The sequence below is a fragment of the Zalophus californianus genome, chromosome 1 (genome assembly GCF_009762305.2).
Source record: "Zalophus californianus isolate mZalCal1 chromosome 1, mZalCal1.pri.v2, whole genome shotgun sequence".
In the NCBI taxonomy this organism is placed as follows: Eukaryota; Metazoa; Chordata; class Mammalia; order Carnivora; family Otariidae; genus Zalophus; species Zalophus californianus.
Window position 1 is genome coordinate 157735368 of NC_045595.1, and position 20320 is coordinate 157755687.

A 20320-nucleotide genomic window follows, 5' to 3' on the forward strand; every position below is an offset into this window, starting at 1 on the left:
TTCAGGTGGACTCATCACATGCATGTAGTGATCAATAATTGCCTGAAGCCTGGAAGAGAGATCTTCAGAGATCTCTCCCTATGCAACAGTTTCCTCTCTGGTACTCTGCTCTGTGATTCATGGTACTTGTTACCTGATATTAATACCTGAATATTTGAATCTTGGAATTATATCTAGATGACTACCTGCCAAGAGATGAAAGTAGCTAAGAAGTTCTCAGGAAGAAACTTCAATATAATATATGCTATGTTTGGCTTTAATACATATTCATACTGTATTTGTGAATGTATACATATGGTGAGTATGACTCTTAAACTAGTGAGGCTCATTGTCTCAGCCTGCCTGCTTCTTTCATTTGTTTGAGTCTATGGTTTTTGTACTCTTTTGGAGCAGGTAGCTTTTGATGAGGCCAGGAGCCTCTGTTCCCAGGATTGAATACACATGCAGTCCTTATCTTTGGGAACTTGTATCTCCCCAGAAGCTGCCAGAAGCAGGGAATATGTACCCACAGCTCTAGGACATAATTTGCCTATCATCCCCACTTGTCAAGTGGAACCTCTTCCCCAATCTTCTTGCCTTCAAGTACTTGCTTCCTTAATTCCTTGCTTTCTCTCCCTGTCCAGGCTGCACCCTCCTCAGCTTTGTGTCTTCACTAATTATATGGAAGGAAATAAGTTACCTTGCTATCTGATTGGAATGGGGGAGAGAATAAAATTGTACCACTGGGTAACACTGGGTACTACCAGTGTTTTCATCTCCACCAATCTAATAGACCAAATGTGATAACTCTTGCTTGAATAATTTGCTTTTTTCTGATTACTGGTGAAGTTAAGCATTTCTTTTCTTATGTTTGTAGTTCATTGATATTCTTCTGAGCATTTCTTTTCATACATTTATAGTTCATTTATATTTAATCTTCTGAGAAAGATTCCTTGTTCATTTTCCTCTGAATTCTATTTCTCCCCTTAGTTTTATTCACTATTTCTGTAAGTATTTTTTTTTATTATACATATTGGAAACACTTTTACTCTGCCATTTTCCTTAAACTTTGTTCACATTTTTCTAACTATGCAGAAGTTTTAAATTTTGATGGGACCAAAACCATCCATATCATGTTTTCTGTGTTTTATGGAAAGACTAAAATTTAAAGTAAAACTCCAGCAGTCAAGAAGATGAAGAGAATAAGTTTTATCATGATGAGAAAAATACTGTGCTATAAGAGAAAAGGGAAAATTAGAAATAGTAAGCCATTTAAAAGAAGAAATAGAGTTCAAAGGATTGGATTAAAAAATAGTAAGAAAGGCAGATAAACTAAGGATAATTGCTACATACATAAATAAGTAAAATTCTAAAATTAAGAGATTTGGGGAATAATTATGAACCAGTGCCAAAAAATAGCAACAATTCACCATTAATTGATAGAGAACAAATTCCTGTGAGCTATAAAAGAAAAGTGAACTAGATGGTAATAATCCTGAGTTTAATATTTTTTTAGAGGCAAAAAGGGTAATATATATGAGCCATACACACACACACACACACACACACACATATATGTGCGTGTATATATATGAGATACCTCATATGAGATGGTAGGTGGATTTTGTCAGAATTTGATATGATCCACTTACCATTAAATTACAGTCTGAAAGTTTTTCATTTTTCTACATATTAGCAAAACAAAGGCATTATACTGATTAATAATGTTTTGCTCTTTAACTGAGTCTTATGCAACTTCTGTCACATCACATTGGTTAATATACATTGTCAAATTTTGGATCTAGCACAATATAATATCATTTGTAAGCATAGTGTGTTGTGGTCTTATTTTATTAATCATGCAGAATTGTTAAAATGGTATAATTGATTAAAACGCTGACTATTGCAAATACTGGTTCTATTTTTTTTTTTTTTTCAGATTTCGTGAGTCATTGGAAAGTGATACTATCGTGGTTCATGCCATACAAAGTGATCACAAGATATCCTCCTATAGGCTTGTGAAGCCCTCTAAGTATTCCAAGTCCAAACGAACAAGTCTATCAGACAGAAGAACAAGCAAATTGGAGAGGTTAGAAAAAGAGGGAGCTGGAAGAAAGGACAGCCGGAAAGATACAGGTAGCCTAAATAACAAGAAGGCTTTTAAATCCTTACTTATTAAGGTTTCAAAACTGAATTTTCTTTTTGTAGGCAGAACCTTTGAACACTTTTTGATGGCTTGAGCTCCATCTCTTGTCTCCCTTTATTTATTCCTTTGGAATAAAAATCAAGGGAGATGGGATGTGTGGTATGGCTGAGAATGGGAAGCCATGTTCCTCCAGCAAATGCTCCACACCAGCTCTTTAATGCAGGCTGCTAAAGAAAACCCACCCTGGTTATGTGACTGAGTGGGTTAGAGTACTTGATGCTGCTAATTTTTCACTTCCAACATCTAACTATTCTTAAATTTAGGCTTTCTTGGTTGCTCATTTCTAGGCAGTGTTTCCTTGCAGATTCTTGGGCCCTACCCCAGAGTGTGGGGATAGAACATGACATTTCAAACTATTTTCCAAGAGCATATACTTTAAACAGAATGATGAGCTGAGAATTCAGGTTTGAAAAGAGTACCTCTTAATCTCTGCAACCTGCCTCTTGTAACTGCCCACAGGGTGACTGCAGATGAGTAGGAGGAAGGCAAGAATTCTGGGAATGACTTGGAGAGCCCAATCAAAAATAAATAAAGGACAGCACAGTTGGTGCCCATGATATAGTACTGACATTAATGCTGCTTTATCCTCTTCATTGAGAAAACTTTCATGGCTCCTTTCAGATAAATTCTGAAATCGTTTTCGTGGTATTTAATCATTCCACAGTATATCCCTAGTCTGTTTCCTATTAATGGTGCATTTCCATTCTGTTCTACTGGTATTTTTAGCTTATTGTCTTGCTCACTGCTCCCTAATTATGCCTGATTCTTTTTTACCCAGGTTCCTACTGGAGTGACCAATTCATTCCCCTCCTCTCTGAATTCTAACAGTTCTTAGAGATTCCAGATTGAATTACACTTTTGTTATAAAATATGACCACCCAAGCCAACTTAAACTCCTGCTTTTCCATATTCCCATATATTTGAAATATGAAAGGTGAAATTATGAGTTATAACTATATGACCATCCCATATTATTATTTAACTTTTTTTCCAAAGTATATCTCTCTGTAGCTTGAACATAAAGTAAGAAATTGCCTCAGCAGATATGTAATTCTTAAATCACAGGTTTGTTTGCATGTTTCTGACCAGTTTTTCAATTGGCCACAGACCACTGCAGTCGGTATATGTCATCTCAAATATACATGCCAAATAGGACTTGCTTGCTTTCCCCCCCATCTCACAAATATTCCTACCCAACTTCTCAGTTTGTCTGTCAGTGGCCCCTCATTATTTATCTTGTTTTCTAATTATTTTATATATGTCTTGCCAACTTTTCAATAAGGTCCTTTAGAGCAAATCCTATGACTTAGATCTCTTTATTTTGATATTCTAAGATACTTATTATGGGGTTAAATTCATTTTAGTTGTTTAACAAATACTGTGATTTACAGATTCATTCTGTTTTTAAAACGTGACAGGTTTAAAAAAATATTTGAGAATTTCATTTTGATGTTTCAAGAAGATTGAAAAAAAAATGTTGACTCTCTATACAGGTGGGAGCATTGGTGTGCAGGAAGAATCAATTATAGAGAAAGGGAAGAAATTTCGGCCTAAAACCCTAAGCGAAATTATGGTGGAAAATCAAATTGAGAAAACAAAGAAACTTATATTAAAAGCTGAAAGGGCCCAACTTAAGATTCAGCAGCGAAAAAAAGAATGGGATGAACTGTAAGTGAGTGTGTTTTCGTTCGTTCATTCTTTTCTTTCTTTCTTTCTTTCTTTTTCTTTTTCTTTCTTTCTTTTTCTTTCTTTCTTTCTCTTTCTTTCTTTCTTTCTTTCTTTCTTTCTTTCTTTCTTTCTTTCTTTCTTTCTTTCTTTTTCTTTCTTTCTTTCTTCTCTTTCTTTCTTTCTTCTCTTCCTTCCTTCCTTCCTTCCTTCCTTCCTTCCTTCCTTCCTTCCTTCCTTCCTTTCTTTCTTTCTTTCCCTAAACTTTTTCATTTTAATATGTTTCAAAATATCTTTGAAATAGAAACAGAGATGGAGTATTGAAGACAGATCAGCTGGATCTTTTAGAGTAGTGATACCTTGGTGGAACTTCTATGATCCTTAGGGTTTTGGGCCCAGGAATTCCATTTTGTGAATACACTCAGTGATTTTTAAGGATTAAGAAATTCCTATCTATTCTAACGTAAAGTTATTTTTCTTTATGTTCTAATATCTTACAGTTTTGACTTTTACCTTTAGGTCTCTCATCATTTAAAGTTGACTTTTAAAAACGCTGGTATGAGGTACTTTTATTTAACAAGTACTTTTTTTATTTGTTTTATTTGCCACCTATAGATATGTTTGGTGAAATGTCTCTTCATGTCTTTTGCTCATGTTCAAATAAGGTTGTTTTCTATTTTGCTGTTAAGTTCCGAGAGTTCTTTATATGTTCTAGATACCAGTCCTTTGTTGGTTGTGTAGTTTTCAAATATTTTCTCCCAGTCAGTAGCTTGTCTTTCCATTCCTTTAATAGGGTCTTTTGCAGAGTAAAAGTTTTTAATTGTGTTAAACCCAATTTGTCAATTTTTCCTTCAATCAATCTTGTTTTTGGTGTCGAGTCTAAGAACTCTGCCTAGCCCTAGTCCCCAATGATTTTCTATTTTTTTTTCTAAAAGTTTTATAGTTTTACATTTTACATTTAAGTCTATGATCTATTTGGTGTTCATTTTTGTATAAGGTGTGAGATTTAGGCATTTTTTCTGTTTTTGTTTTTGCCAGTGGATTTGCAACTGATCTAGCGCCATTTGTTAAAAAGGCTCTCTCTCCTCCACTGAATTGGTTTTGCAATTTTCACCTTTGTCAGAAATCATCTGGGCATATTTGTGTGTGTCTATTTCTGAGTTCATGTTCTGTTCCATTGATCTATGTGTCTGTCACTTTGCTGAAAACACACTGCCTTGATTACTGTAGCGATGTAATAGATCTTGAAATTGGTCCTCTCACTATTCTTTTTTCCCCCAAATTGTTTAACCATTCTAGTTACCTTGCTTTCTATATAAACTTTAGAATCTTTTGTCTGTATTTACAAATAAAATCTTGCTGGAATCCTGATAGAAATTGTGTTAAAGCTGTGTATCAGTTTGGGGAGGGGGAATTGACATTTATTATGTTGAATCTTCTAATTCATGGACATAGTATGATTCTCCATTTATTTAGATCTTCTTTGATTTCTTTCATCAGTGTTTTGTTTTCAATGTAAAAGTCCTACACATATTTTGTTCGAATTAGACATAAATATTTCACTTTTTTGGCAATGTAAATGATATGGTGCTTTTAATTTTGGTATCTTATGTGTTCATGTTCATTGTTAGTATAGAAATACAACTGATTTTTTTGTATGTTTAGCTGGTATCCTGTGGCCTTGCTGAACTGTTATTTTCTGAGAGTTTTTTAGTAGGTTTCTTAGGATTTTCTGTGTAGACAATCTTGTCATCTGTAAATAGGGACAGTTTTATTTTGTATACAATTTATTTGTCTCTTATTTCCCTTATTTTCTTGTTGGACTGGCTAAAATTTCCAATATAGTGTTGAAATGGAATGGGACATCTACAACTTATTCCTGATCTTAAGGAGAAAGAATTCAGTATTTGAATGGTATATTGGTTTTCATTCTTTTACTTCAACCTGCCTATATTATTGTTTGAAGTTGGTGTTTTATTGACAGTATACAGTGGGGTTATGTTTTTTTAATCCACTCTGTTAATCTCAGTTCTTCAGTTGGTAGATTTAGACCATATCACTTATATAATTTACACATGGATTTACTTATATATTTACACATGTAATTATTGATATTTCAGGCTTATATCTGCTATTTTATATTTTTCCTGTTCTCTGTATTTCTTATTAGTTTCAGAGGTAGAATTTAGTGATTCATCAGTTGCATATAATACCCAGTGCACATTACATCATGTGCCCTCCTTAATGCCCTTCACCCAATTATCCCTTCCCCCCACCAACCTCCCCTCCAGCAACCCTCAGTTTGTTTCCTGGAGTTGAGTGTCTCTTATGGTTTTCTTCCCTCTCAATTTCCATCTTATTTTATTTTTCCTTCCCTTCCTCTATGTTCATCTGTTTTGTTTTTTTAAATTCCACATGAGTGAAATCATATGGTATTTATCTTTCTCCAACTGACTTATTTTGCTTAGTATAATACCCTCTAGTTCCATCTACATCATTGCAAAATATGGAAAGAGCCCAGATGTCCATAGACAGATGAATGGATAAAGAAGATGTGGTGTGTGTGTGTGTGTGTGTGTGTGTGTGTGTATACACATATATATATAAAATATATATATTATATATAATATATATAGTTATATATAATATATATATAAATAATGGAATATTACTCAGCCATCAAAAAGAATGTTCTCTCTGGTTTTTTTTGTTTTTGTTTTATTTTTTCATGATTTCCTGTGGCTTACTTGAATATTTTAGAGTTCCAATATGATTATAGTGTTTTTGAGAGTATCCCTTTGTACAGTATTTTTAGCATTTTCTCTAGGCATTACATTATGTATACACAACTTATACAGTCTATTGGTGTTGACGTTTTATCAGCTTGAATGAAATGTAAAAACCTTACCTGCCTTCAAGTCCCTTTACACCCCTCACTACCTCTCATTTCCCTTGTTTATATTATAATTGTATAATTTCTCTACACACATTTCAGACATTGTTATGGTTTTTTAAATCATCAAACATAACTTAGACAATAGTAAAAGTAAAATGTATTTGCCAATATTTTTACTATTAAACATTTTAATCTCTTCCTTCTTGATGTTCCAAAGTTCCTTCTTCTATAATTTTATTTCTGCTTAGAAAATTTCCTTTAGCCATTGTTTTAGCGTTGGTATGTGGTGATAAATTCTTAGCTTTCCCTCACCTAAGAATGGCTTGATCTCTCCTTCATTCTGGGAGGATAGTCTTCGTAGACATAAAATTCTGTGTTGACATTTCTCTTTTTCAACATGTGGAAAATGTTGTGCTTCTTTCTGCTGGCCTCCATGGTTTCTTATGATCAGTCTTCTGCCATTCAAATTGCTTCCTCCCTATATGTAAGGTGTTATTTTTGTCTTGCTGCTTTCAAGATTTTTTTTTTGTCCTTAGTTTTCAGAAGTTTGACTCTAATGTGTCTTGGTAAATCTTTGAATTTATTCTTTTTGGGATTCATTAAACTTCTTGAATCTGTATGCTTGTATCTCTGGCCAAATTTGGGAAGCTTTCAGCTGTTATTTCTTTCCTTCCTTCCTTCCTTCCTTCCTTCCTTCCTTCCTTTCTTACTTCCTTCCTTCCTCCTTCCTCCTTCCTTCCTTCCTTCCTTCCTTCCTTCCTCCCTCCCTCCCTCCCTCCCTCCCTCCCTCCCTCCCTCCCTCCCTTCCTTCCTTCCTTCCTTCCTTCCTTCCTTCCTTCCTTCCTTCCTTCCTTCCTTCCTTCCTTCCTTCCTTCCTTCCTCCTTCCTTTTTTAAGCCATGTCCTCTTTTTCCTTTCCTTCTTGGATTCCAATGACACAAATGTTAGATCTCTGAGGCTCTGTGTGGGGATTTAAAAAAAAAAATTTATTATTTGTTTGTAGTGTATTTTTTTTGTTACTCAGATTGGATAATTTCTATGTTCTATCTTCAATTTAATGATTCTTTGTCTCCTCCATTCTGGTGTTGACCTCATCCATTAAGTTTTACTTTGATTACTGTAGTTTTCAGCTCTAAAATTTCCATTTGGTTCTTCTTTGTATCTTCCATTTCTTTCTGAGACTCTATTTTTCCATTTGTTTCAAGCACCTTTCTAATTGTTTATTGAAGCACTTTATAATGGCTGCTTTAAAATTGTCAGATTATTCTAACATCTCTATCAACTTGGGGTTGGCAACTGGTAATCTTTTCTTATTCAAGTTGAGGTCATCCTGATTCTTGGTATGACAAATGATTTTTTTATTGAAATCTGGACATTTGGGGCATTATGAGACTCTGAATCTTATATATACATTCAGTTTTAGCTGGCTTTCTCTGATTTGAGCAAGATAAGGAGGAATGCCACCTCATGGGTATAGAAGTGCAGGTTACCCATTTTTTCCCCAGTTGACACCTGAGGAAGGAAGGGGCACTTGCTGGTCAGCAGTTGGAGTTCTGGATCCCTAGTAGGCTGCTCTGATACCACTTTGCTCTCTAGTTGTCTTCCATTGATGTTGTGGAGGATGGTCAAGGTATTCACTTTCCACTAAGCTTCCTCAAACACTACCCCAGCAAGGAGGGGTGGATCTCACCTTGTTACTACTGGGCAAGGCTTAGAAGTCCAGGCTCCCTATGGACTCTCCACTGTAACTGTGGTAGGGAGGCTTGTTACCACACACTGGGGATGAAGCCCTGGTCCCCAGGGTTCACCTCCTTTAACACCATCCCTGTAGGGGTTGTGTTGCCTTGTTAAAGTCTGCTGGTGGTAAAAGTATAGACTCCCCACTTGACCTGTGAAGGTTGGGCCACGTGTGTGTGTGTGTGTGTGTGTGTGTGTGTGCGCGTGTATGTGTGTGTACACATGTGTGCGTGCTGCATGGCTAGAGTAGAGCGTTTATTATCTAAAAAGTTTTCTGTACTACTAGTCTCTTTTCTTGATCCTTTAGCTAGAAAGAGCAAGACTTTGTTGGGCTTTTATTGTCTAAAACCCTTTGGTATTTCTAGTTGCCATTTTCTGTAACTCCATGACTGAGATATATGAGGTAATAAGAAAGTCTAGAGATTTTACCATCATATACTTCCTCGGGTCCCAAGGTTCTTTGTGGTCTCTCTTCTTCTTTTCACCTTTCATTATATATACAACATGAAGGGTTGTATATATAATGTTTAGGGGTTTTATTTGTACTTGCCAGGAAGATTTGAATATGTAAGTTTATTCCCTTTTCTCAGAAGTGGAAACTCTTTCCACTGATTTTATTATATTTATCTTTAATCTGGTGATTTTTTAAAAAGATTTTATTTATTTGAGAGAGAGAGAGAGAAGAGAGGGTGTGAGCAGGGAGAAGGAGCAGAGGCAGAGGGAGAAGCAAGCTCCCCACCGAGCAGGGAGCCTGATGTGGGACTCAAGCCCAGGACCCTGGGATCATGACCTGACCTGAAGGCAGATGCTTAACTGACGGAGCCACCCAGGCACCCGGTCCTCTCTATTTTCTTGATGAGTTTAGCTAAAAGTTTATCAATTTTGTTTTTATCTTAAAAAAAAAATGCCCAGCTCTTACTTTCATTGATCTTTCCTATTATCTTTTAAATCTCTATTTCATTTATTTCTGCTTTGATTTTTGTTATTTCCTTCCTTCCACTAACTTTGTGTTTGTGCTTTTTTTTTTCTAGTTCCTTGAGGTATAAGGTTAAGTTAGTTGTTCAAGGTTTTTCTTGTTTCCTGATGTAGGCATTTATCACTATAAACTTCCCTGTTAGAACTGCTCTTCTTGCATCCTATATGTTTTAGGTATGTTGTATTTCTATTTCATTTGTTACAAGATATTTTTGATTTCTCTTTTGATTTTTTACTGGTTATTCAAAGTATGTTGTTTAATCTCCAGATATTTATGAATTTTACAGTTTCCTTCTTGTAATTGATTTCTAGTTTTATACCTTTGAGGTTAGAAAAGATACTGGTTGTGATTTCAAACTTTTTAAATTAATTAACACTAGTTTTGTGACCTAACATGGTTTATCCTGGAGAATGTTTCATGTGAATTTAAGAAGACGTGGTATATATACAATGGAATATTATGCAGCCATCAAAAAAACCACAAAAACTTGCCATTTGCAACGACATGGATGGAACTAGAGGGTATTATGCTAAGCGAAATAAGTCAATCAGAGAAAGACATGTATCATATGATCTCACTGATATGAGGAATTCTTAATCTCAGGAAACAAACTGAGGGTTGCTGGAGTGGTGGGGTGTGGGAGGGATGGGGTGGCTGTATGATAGACATTGGGGAGGGTATGGTGCTATGGTGGGCACTGTGAATTGTGTAAGACTGATGAATCACAGACCTGTACTTCTGAAACAAATAATATATTATATGTTAAAAAAGAAAAAAAGATAGTAGGAAGGGAAAAATGAAGGGGGGGAAATCGGAGGGGGAGATGAACCATGAGAAACTATGGACTCTTGAGAAACAAACTGAGTGGTCTAGAGGGGAGGAGGTGGGTGGATGGGTTAGCCTGGTGATGGGTATTAAAGAGGGCATGTATTGAGTGGAGCACTGGGTGTTATACACAAACAATGAATCATGGAACACTACATCAAAAACTAATGATGTAATGTATGGTGATTAACATAATATAATAAACTTAAATTAAAAAATAAATAAATAGAAGGCAGTCATTTAAAAATGTATATTCTGCTACTATGAATGGAATGTTTGTAAATATTAAGTCCATCTGTTCTAACTTGTTATTTAAGTCCAATGTTTCCTTATTTTATTTATTATTGGGTCTGGATAAACTAGTTTTGTTGTATTGTTTGGATTCTTTCTCTATGGTTTTTGTATCTATTATAGGTTTTTTGCTTTGTGGTTACTGTGAAACTCACATAAAACATATCAGTCTATTTTAACCTGATAATAACTTAATTCTGAACACATGCTAAAGCTGTATTTTTAACTTTCCCAACACTTTGTTTTTGATGTCACAATTTACATCTTTTTACCTTATATATCCATTAACAAATCATTGTAGTTATAGTTTATTTTTAATACTTTTGCCTTTTAACCTTTATGCTAAATTTAAAAATGATTTACCCACCACCATTAATATTAGAGTATTCTTAATTTAGCTATATATTTGTCTTTATTGACAAAATTTATACTTATATATGTTTTCCTATTACTAGTTAATGTCCTTTCACTTCAGCCTGAAGAATTGACTTTAACATTTCTTGAAAGCCTGGGGTAATGGTAATGAGCTCCTTCAGCTTTTGTTTGTCTGGAAAACTCTTTATTTCCCCAATGCTGAAGGATGGGTTTTGTTGGTAGGTTATTTTTGGTTGACAGTCTTTTTCTTTTAGCACTTTGAATTTATTATGCCACTCTCTGCTTGCCTGCAAAGTTTCTGCTAAAAAAAATCTGCTGATAATCTTATTTTTCTATATGTGTATATATATAACACATTGTATTTCTCTTGCTGTTTTAAAGATCTTCTCCTTGTCTTTAATGTTGACAATTTGTTATACTGTGTCTTAGTGTGGGACTTTTGGATTTATTTGTTTTAAACTTTCTAGGCATCCTGGATCTGGATGTCTATTTATTTCCCCAGGTTAAAGAATTTTTCAGCCATTATTTCTTTGAATAAGACTTATGACCACCTTTCTCCATTTGGGACCCCTGTATGTGAATATTAATTTGCTTGTTGATGTCTTTTAAGTCCCTTAAGCTATGTTCACTCTTTTTAATTCTTTTTTCTTTTGCTCCTCTGATTGGATGCATTCCACTGCCCTGTTTTTTCAGTTTATCAATCCTTTCTTCTGCCTGGTGTTGAACCCCATTTTTAAACATTTCAGTTCAATTATTATCTTCTTCACTTCTGTGTTTTCTATTTGGTGCTATCTTATATTTTCTATCTCTGATGAAATATTCACTTTGTTCATACATTGTTTTCCTGACCTTGGTAAGCATCTCTGTGAATATTATATTAAACTCTCTGTCAGGTAAATCACTTTATCTCCATTTCATTAAGGTCTGTTTCTGGAGTTTTATCTTGCTCTTTAGTTTGGAACATGTTTTTCTGCTTCTTCATTTCCTTTGACTCTATGTGTTGGTTTCTGCACATTAGAGAAAATAGTCACCTTTCCCAGTTTTTATGGAGTGTTCTCATGTAGGAGATGTTCACTCTGGCCTGGACTCAGTCTCACTCTCTCTCTCTTTTGTTTTTATGTTGAGGTGGGTTTATTGACAAGGAAAGATGTTTACAATATAGTATTAATGAAAAAGCACATAGGACAACAGTATAATTTGGGAGAGTATCATAAAATGTATCAGTGGTTGTCTCTAGGTGATATGGATTATGGACCTTACAGGATTTTTTTCTTTCTTTTTTAATCTATCTTTCCTAATTTTTTGTAACAACTTTATGGAGATATAATTTGCATATCATACAATTCACTCATTTTAATGTCCAGATTCAATGTGGGTTTTTTTATATATTCTGAGGTTTGCCATCATTACTACTATTTTCTAATATTATCCCCCCACACACACAAAAAAACCCTACTCATTAGCAGTCCCTCTTCATTTCCCCAAACTCCCATTCTTAGCCCTAAGCAACCACTTTTTTTTTTTTTTTTTTTTTTAAGAGAGAGCATGAGTGGGGTTGTGGGGGAGGGGGGGCAGAAGGAGAGGGGAGGGAGAATCTTAAGCAGGCTCCACACCCAGTGTGGAGCCCAATGTGGGCTTGATCTCATGACACTGAGACCATAACCTGAGTCAAAATCAAGAGTTGGACCCTTAGATGCCTGAGCTACCCAGGTGCCCCTTAACCCTAAGCAACCACTTTTTGTCTCTATAGATTGCCTATTTTGGACACCTTATATACATGGATTCTGTGTTCTTTGTGGCTGGCTTTTTTTGCTTCATATGACTTTAAATTTCATCCATGTTATAGCATGTATCAGTACTTCATTCTTTTCTATGACCAAACAATCCATATCATATTTATCAGTTCATCAGTTGAAACACATTTAGGTTATATCCATTTTTTCACTGTTCTGAATAATGCTGCTGTTAACATTTGGTGTAATTTTTGTGTGGACATATGTTTTCAATTCTCTTGGGTACATACCTAGGAGTGGAATTCCTGTATGCTAACTGTTCAACTTTATTTTTTAATTGAAGTATGGCTGACACACAATGTTACATTAATTTCAGGTGTACAACATAGTATTTGACAACTCTGTACGTTATGCAATGCTCATAAGTGTAGCTACCATGTGTCCCCATACAATGTTCTTATGATACCATCAACTATATCCCTATGCTGTACCTTTCACCCCTGTAGCTTATACATTCCATAACTGGAAACCTGTACCTGCCAATCCCCTCAACCCATTTTGCCCATTCCCCAACCCCTCTCTGCTCTGGTAACCATAGTTTGTTTTCTGTGCCTATGGGTCTAATTTTGCTTTTGTTTGTTTGTACATTTGTTTTTTAGATTCCACATAGAAGTGAAATAATAATGTATTTGTCTTTCTCTATTTTCATTTAGCATAATACCCTCTAGGTCATCCATGTTGTTGGAATGGCAAGATCTCATTCTTTCTTATGGCTGAGTAACATTCCATTATATATATGCCACATCTTCTTAATCCATCATCTCTGGATGGACACTTAGGTTGCTGCCATATTTTATTTTTTTGTAAAGACATTAGATAAAAACAAAACTATCTGGGACACCTGGGTGGCTCAGTCGGTTAAATGTCTGCCTTTGGCTCAAAGTCATGACCATACGGTCCTGGGATCAAGTCCCACACTGGGCTCCTTGCTCAGTGGGGGAGTCTGCTTCTCCCTCTGCCTGCCGCTCCCCCTGCTTGTGCTCTCTCTTTCTCTCTGACAAATAAATAAAATCTTTAAAAAAAAAAACTGTACAGTATTTGTCTTTCTCTGACTTATTTCACTTAGCATAATACTCTCTAGTCTCCATCCATGTCATTGCAAATGGCAAGATTTCATTTCTTTTGATGGCTAAATAATATTCTATTGTATAGATAGATAGATAGATAGATAATCACTTCTTCTTTATCCGTTCATCAGTCAATGGACATTTGGGCTCTTTCTCCATAATTTGGCTATTGTTGATAGTGCTGCTATAAACATTGGAGTGCATCAGCATTTTTGTATCCTTTGGATAAATACATAGTAGTGCAGTTGCTTGGTCATAGGTAGTTCTATTTTTAACTTTGAGAACCTCCATACTGGTTTCCAGAGTGGCTGCACCAGTTTGCATTCCTACCAACAATGTAAGAAGGTTCCCCTTTCTCTGCATCCTCACCAACATCTATTGTTAAGTTGTTGATTTTAGCCATTCCGAATGGGTGTAAGGTGGTATCTCATTGTAGTTTTGATTCGTATTTCCCTGATGATGAGTGACATAGAGCACCTTTCATGTGTCTGTTAGCCATCTGTATGTCTCCTTTGGAGAAATGTCCTCTTCATGTCTTCTGCCCATTTTTAAACTGGATTATTTATATTTTGGGTGTTTGAGTAGTATAAGTTCTTCATAATTTTGGATACTAACCCTTTATCAGATATGTCATTTGCAAATATCATCTCCCATTCCATAGTTGCCTTTTAGTTTGTTTGATTGTTTCCTTCACTGTGCAGAACTCTTGGGTGAAGTCCCAATAGTTTATTTTTGCTTTTGTTCCCCTTGTCTCAGGAGACCCATCTAGTAAGAAATTGCTACAGCTGATGTGAAAGAGATTATTGCCTGTGTTCTTCTCTAGCATTTTAATGGTTTCCTGTCTTACATTTAGGTCTTTCATCCATTTTGAATTTATTTATTGTGTATGGTGTAAGAAAGTGGTCATGTTTCATTCTTTTGCATGTTGCTGTCCAGTTTTTTCTCCACACCGTTTGTCCAAGAGACTCTTTCCATTGGATATTCTTTCCTGCTTTGTTGAAGATTAATTGACCATGTAGTTGTGGGTTCATTTATGGGTTTTCCACTCTGTTCCATTTATCTATGTGTCTGTTTTTGTGCCAATACTATATTGTCTTGATCACTGAAGCTTTGTAATATAACTTGAAGTCTGGAATTGTGATGCCTCCAGCTTTGCTTTTTTGTTTTCAAGATTGCTTTGGCTATTTGGGGTCTTTTAAAAAAAAATAAATTAAATTAAATTTATTTTTTTTGATTTTTTAAATTTAAATTCAATTAATTAACATATATATTATTTCAGGGGTATGGGATCTGTGATTCACCAGTCTTATATAATACCCCGTGTACTCATTACAACACATACCCTCCCCAATGTCCATCACCCAGTTACCCCATCTCCCCACAACCCTCCCCTCCAGCAACCCTCAGTTTGTTTCCTATGATTAAGAGTCTCTCATGATTTGTCTCCCTCTCTGGTTTTGTCTTGTTTCATTTTTTTCCTCTCTTCCCCTATGATCCTCTGCCTTGTTTCTTAAATTCCACATATGAGTGAGATCATATGATAATTGTGTTTCTCTGATTGACTTATTTTGTTTAGCATAATACCCTCTAGTTCCATCCACATTGTTGCAAATGGCAAGATTTTATTTTTTTGATGGCTGCATAATATTCCATCATATATATGAATATATATGAATATGTCATATATATATTCATATGTATGAATATATAAAACATGTATATGCCACATCTTTATCCATTCATCCATCGATGGACAGCTGGGCTCTTTCCAGAGTTTGGCTATGGTGGACATTGCTGCTATAAAGATTGGGTACAGATGCCCCTTCAGATCACTGCATTTGTATCTTTGGGGTAAATACCCAGTAGTGCAATTGCTGGGTTGTAGGGTAGCTCCTTTAGGTGTAAGGTTAGGTTGTGTATTTGAGACTTTTCTTCTTGAGGACGGCCTGTGTTGCAATATACTTCCCTCTCATGACCACCTTTGCTGCATCCCAAAGGTTTTGGGACTGTTTGTGTTTTCATTTTCATTTGTTTCCATGTATTTTAAAAAATTTCTTCTTTAATATCCTAGTTAACTCATTCATTCTTTAGTAGGATGTTGTTTAATTTCATGTAATTGTGGTCTTTCCAATTTTTTCTTGTGATTGACTTTATTTTCATAGTGTTGTAGTCTGAAAATATGCATGGTATGATCTCAGTCGTTTTGTACTAATTGAAGCCTGATTTGTGGCCCAGTATGTGATCTTCTTCTGGAGAATGTTCCATGTGCACTTGAAAAGAATGTATATTCTGCTTTAGGATGAAATGTTCTGAATATATCTTTTAAGTCCATCTGGTTCAGTGTGTCCATTCAAAGCCATCGTTTCCTTGTTGATCTTCTGTTTAGATGATTTTTCCATTGTTGCAAGTGGGGTGTTAAAGTCCCCTACTATTATTGTGTTATATTAATGAGTTTCTTTAAGTTTGTTATTAATTGATTTATGTATTTGGCTGCTCCCAAGTTGGTGACATAAATATTTACAATTTTTAGATCTTGTTTATTATGAGATGGTGACCTTGGTCATCTCTTATTACAGTCTTTGGTTTAAAATCTAGTTTATCTGATATAATTATGGCTACTCCAGCTTTCTTTGATGTCTACTAGCATGATAAATGGTTCTCCACCCCCTCACTTTCAATCTGGAGGTGTCTTGGGTCTAAAATGAGTCTCTTGTAAGTCTTGTAAGCAGGATATCAATGGGTTTTTTTTTTAATCCATTCTGATACCATATGTGTTTTGATTAGAGCATTTAGTCCATTTACATTCAGAGTAAATATTGATAGATATAAATGTAGTGCCATATATTACCTGTAAAGTCACTGTTCCTGTAGACTGTCTCTGTTCCTTTTCAGTCTTTGTTGCTTTTGGGTCTCTTTCACACTCAAAGGGACCCTTTAACATTTCTTGCAGAGCTGATTTAGTGTAATGAACTCCTTTAGTTTTTACTTGTCTTGGAAACTCTTTATCTCTCCTATTCTGAATGACAGCTTTACTGGATAAAGTATTCCTGGCTGCACATTTTTTTCCATTTAGCATGTTGAATATATCATGCCAGTACTTTCTGGCCTTCCAGGTTTCCTGTAGACAGATCTGCTGCTAACTTTGTGCATCTACCCTTGTAGGTTGAGGACCTTTTCTCCCTAGCTGCTTTCAGAATTCTCTTTATCTTTGTATTTTGCAAGTTTCACTATGATATGTCTAGATGTTAATCTGTTTTTGTTGGTTGTGAGGGGAGTTCTCTGTGCCTCTTGGATTTGAATGCCTGTTTCCTTCCCCCAGATTAGGGAAGTTCTCAGCTATAATTTGTTCAAATAAACCTTCTGCCCCTTTTTTCCTACTCTTCTTCTGGAATTCCTATGATCTGGGTATTATTGCACTTTATAGAATCATTGAGTTTCCTAAATCTACCTTTGTGATCTAATAGTTTTCTTTCCCTCTTATTTTCAGCTTCATTATTTTCCATAATTTTATCTTCTGTATCACATATCCATTCCTCTGCTTCTTCCATCCTCACTGTTGATTACATCCAGTTGGTTTTCTATCTCAGTTATAGCATTTTTTATTTTGGCCTGACTAGTGTTTAGGTCTTTTATCTCAGCAGGAAGGGTTCTCTGGTGTCTTCTATGCTTCTTTCAAGCCCAGCTGTATTCTTATGACTGCTGTTCTAAATTCTTGTTCAGATATATTGCTTATATTTGTTTTGAGAAAATCCCTGGCTCTGATTTCTTCTTCATCTTTTTTTTGGGGAGAATTCTTCTGTCTGTCATTTTGTATGTTTCCTGTTCCTGAGAGTAAATGGTATATTAAGAAGGGGTCATACACTGCCCGGGGCCTGGTACTTCAGTAAGTGTTTCTGGTATATGCTGTGTGCACTCTGCTGTATGTGCTTTGGCTGCTCCTTCCCACAGGTCAGTCCTATGCAGAGTTCCTCCTTGCATACAGTGGGGAGTGTTTGGACCTTTAACTAGGTGTGCTTTGATTTGTCTCTTAAAATAAGCCTGGTAAAGAAAAAAAAAAACCCTGATCTGAAAAAAAGAGAGAAAAAGAAAAGAACAGAGGTAACAACAACAACAAAAACAAAACACCCAAACTGACAAACAAGAAACTATAAACCTGATTCCAAAGAAAAAGAAAGGTGGGGGCGGTGGTGGGGGGGAGACACCTGATCCAAAAAAAAAAAAAAAGAGAAAAGGAAATGAAAAAACAAGAAACAAACAAAAATCTATAAGCCCTGATTTCAAAGAGGAAAAAAAGGGAAAAAAAGAAGGCTGTCCTATTTCCACCAGAACTTAAGCTGACACTTTGGAACACTCCATGATCAGTAGACTTGGTGCATGTGGGGGTACCTATGTTGGTCTTCTGGGAGTGGTCTGCTGCTCTGCCTCACAGTCAGAACTGCCTAGTAACTACGCACTTGCAGGGCACAGGGGGGTAGGATTTGTTATAAGTGGCTCCCACCCCCACTGGGAATGCTGTGTTTCTCACTGAAGTCTGACTGTATTGGTGGCAAGGGAGAAAATGGTGCCAACCCCACTCTCTCCTCCCAGGACAGGGGGATCTTGCACCTGTTGCTGTTCAAGAAGTCCTCACAAAAGAGTAAACAGTCTCCCCTTTTGTGTCCCAGGCTTTTGTCAGATCCCTGCCCTCACCTCATCTGTGCTTGGGGCTCTTGGTATGCCTGGCACCATGGCTTTCCTGCCTTTTATCTCTGGAGTGCAGCTGGGATTCAAAACTCCAAATCTTAAATGACCTGGCATGGTGTGGATCTGCTCCCCTCCTCCAGGAGAGAGCCTCGCCATGTCTAGTGCTGTTTCATCACAGGAAAACAGTCACACACCTGCACAGGTGCCCAGAGTCTATGGTGAAGCACAGTGAAAAGCTGTGATCAGGTTCTCTGTCTTTTGTGTGCACCTCTGTCCCCTGCAGATGAAAAGCTGCTTGATGGCACCTGCAGGGTCTTCTGTCCTTGGGAAGGCAATATACCCTCTTCCAATGTACTCCACTAAGGGGATCATTTTCTCCCAATGTTACCCACAGGATCCCTATACCATGCTTTCCACTCCCAAACCTGAGCTGTCCTTTTTCTTAGAAGCACCCACCATGGCTTGACTCCAGTGAAAGTCACTCACTTTCAAAACCTCAGAATTTGAGCTACACACACTGCTTGCAGAAATTTGCAATGCTCAGTTCCTTTCAATTCCCCAGTCAGTGGTTTTGGGGAGGTGTTTTCTTGTGCAAACCTAACGTGGTACTCTCCCTCTCTTTCTCCCTCTAGTCTCTCTGCAGAAAGGGCTCCCTCCCCACTGCAGCACCATGGCTTTTCTCTCCCCAATTCAAGTCTATGTGCCTCATACTTGCCACGTTCTCTCCCTCTGACCATGCAGATCATTCTCCCAATCCTCAGATTGATTTCCTAGGTGTTCCAAATGATTTGATGTTAATCTAGCTGTGTTCGAGGGTTGAGGTGATCCCAGGGTGCTCCTACTACTCCTCCATCTTAACTCATCTCTCCAGATGCCCTTTTAAACTGCAGCTTTCAACTAATCTGCTTATGGTCCCTCAGTCCTATACTTCCTACTGTAGTTTCACAGCATCAGAGTGGTGGTTCCCTTTGTTACCGTGTCTTCATCTCTCTTGCTGTTCTCTGTGTGGTCTATCTTTTGAAGCTGTTAAGTCAGCCCTCAGTTATTCTTTGGAAGAAATTGCTTTATAAAATAGGTGTAGATTTAGTGTGTCTGTGGAAGAGAGGAGTTCAAGGTCTTCCTGTGTTGCCATCTTAAACTATATCATCTTGGCCTGAACTCAGTTGTCTTTCAGGACCTTTGTGATTGTGCAAGCCATCAAAAATCACATGATCATCTCAAGAAATGCAAGAAAAATCATTTGATAAAATTCAACATCTACTCATGACAAAAATTCTCACCAAAGTGGATATAGTAGGAACATACCTCAACATAATAAAGGCCACATATGACAAGTTGACAGCTAACATCATTCTCAATGATGAAAAAATGAAAGCTTTCCCTCTGAAATCAGGAACAAGGATGTTCACTCTTGCTACTTGTCAACATAGTAGTAGAAGTCTTAGCTAGAACAGTTAGGCAAGGAAAAAAAAGAATCCAGATTGGGAAGGAAGTACATCTGTCTATTTGCAGATGACATATTATATATAGAAAATCCTAAAGACTGTCAAAATACCATTAGAACTAATAAATGAATTCAGTAAAGGGCAAGATACAATAAATATACAAAAATCAGTTGTTTTTATATATTAACAATAAACTATCAGAGAAATTAGGAAAACCAATCCCATTATAATTGCATCAAAAGGAATAAAATACTTCAGAATAAATTTAACCAAGGATATGAAATATCTGTACAGTGGAAACAATAAGACATTAATGAAGGAAATTGAAGACAAAAATAAATAGACATTTCATGCATGGGTTAGAAAAAATATTGTTAAAATGT

General features: G+C 36.2%; 1 protein-coding gene across 1 annotated transcript in view; it reads left to right on the forward strand.

The window, feature by feature from the left end:
* The window catches only part of CFAP44 (cilia and flagella associated protein 44), a 139052-nt gene that overhangs the window by 80751 nt on the left and 37981 nt on the right, over window positions 1-20320 (forward strand). Inside the window, exons 23-24 of the mRNA XM_027581715.2 lie at window positions 1919-2115; window positions 3679-3853. Coding sequence (XP_027437516.2) covers window positions 1919-2115; window positions 3679-3853 — 372 coding nt within the window. The remainder of the gene's footprint in view (window positions 1-1918; window positions 2116-3678; window positions 3854-20320) is intronic.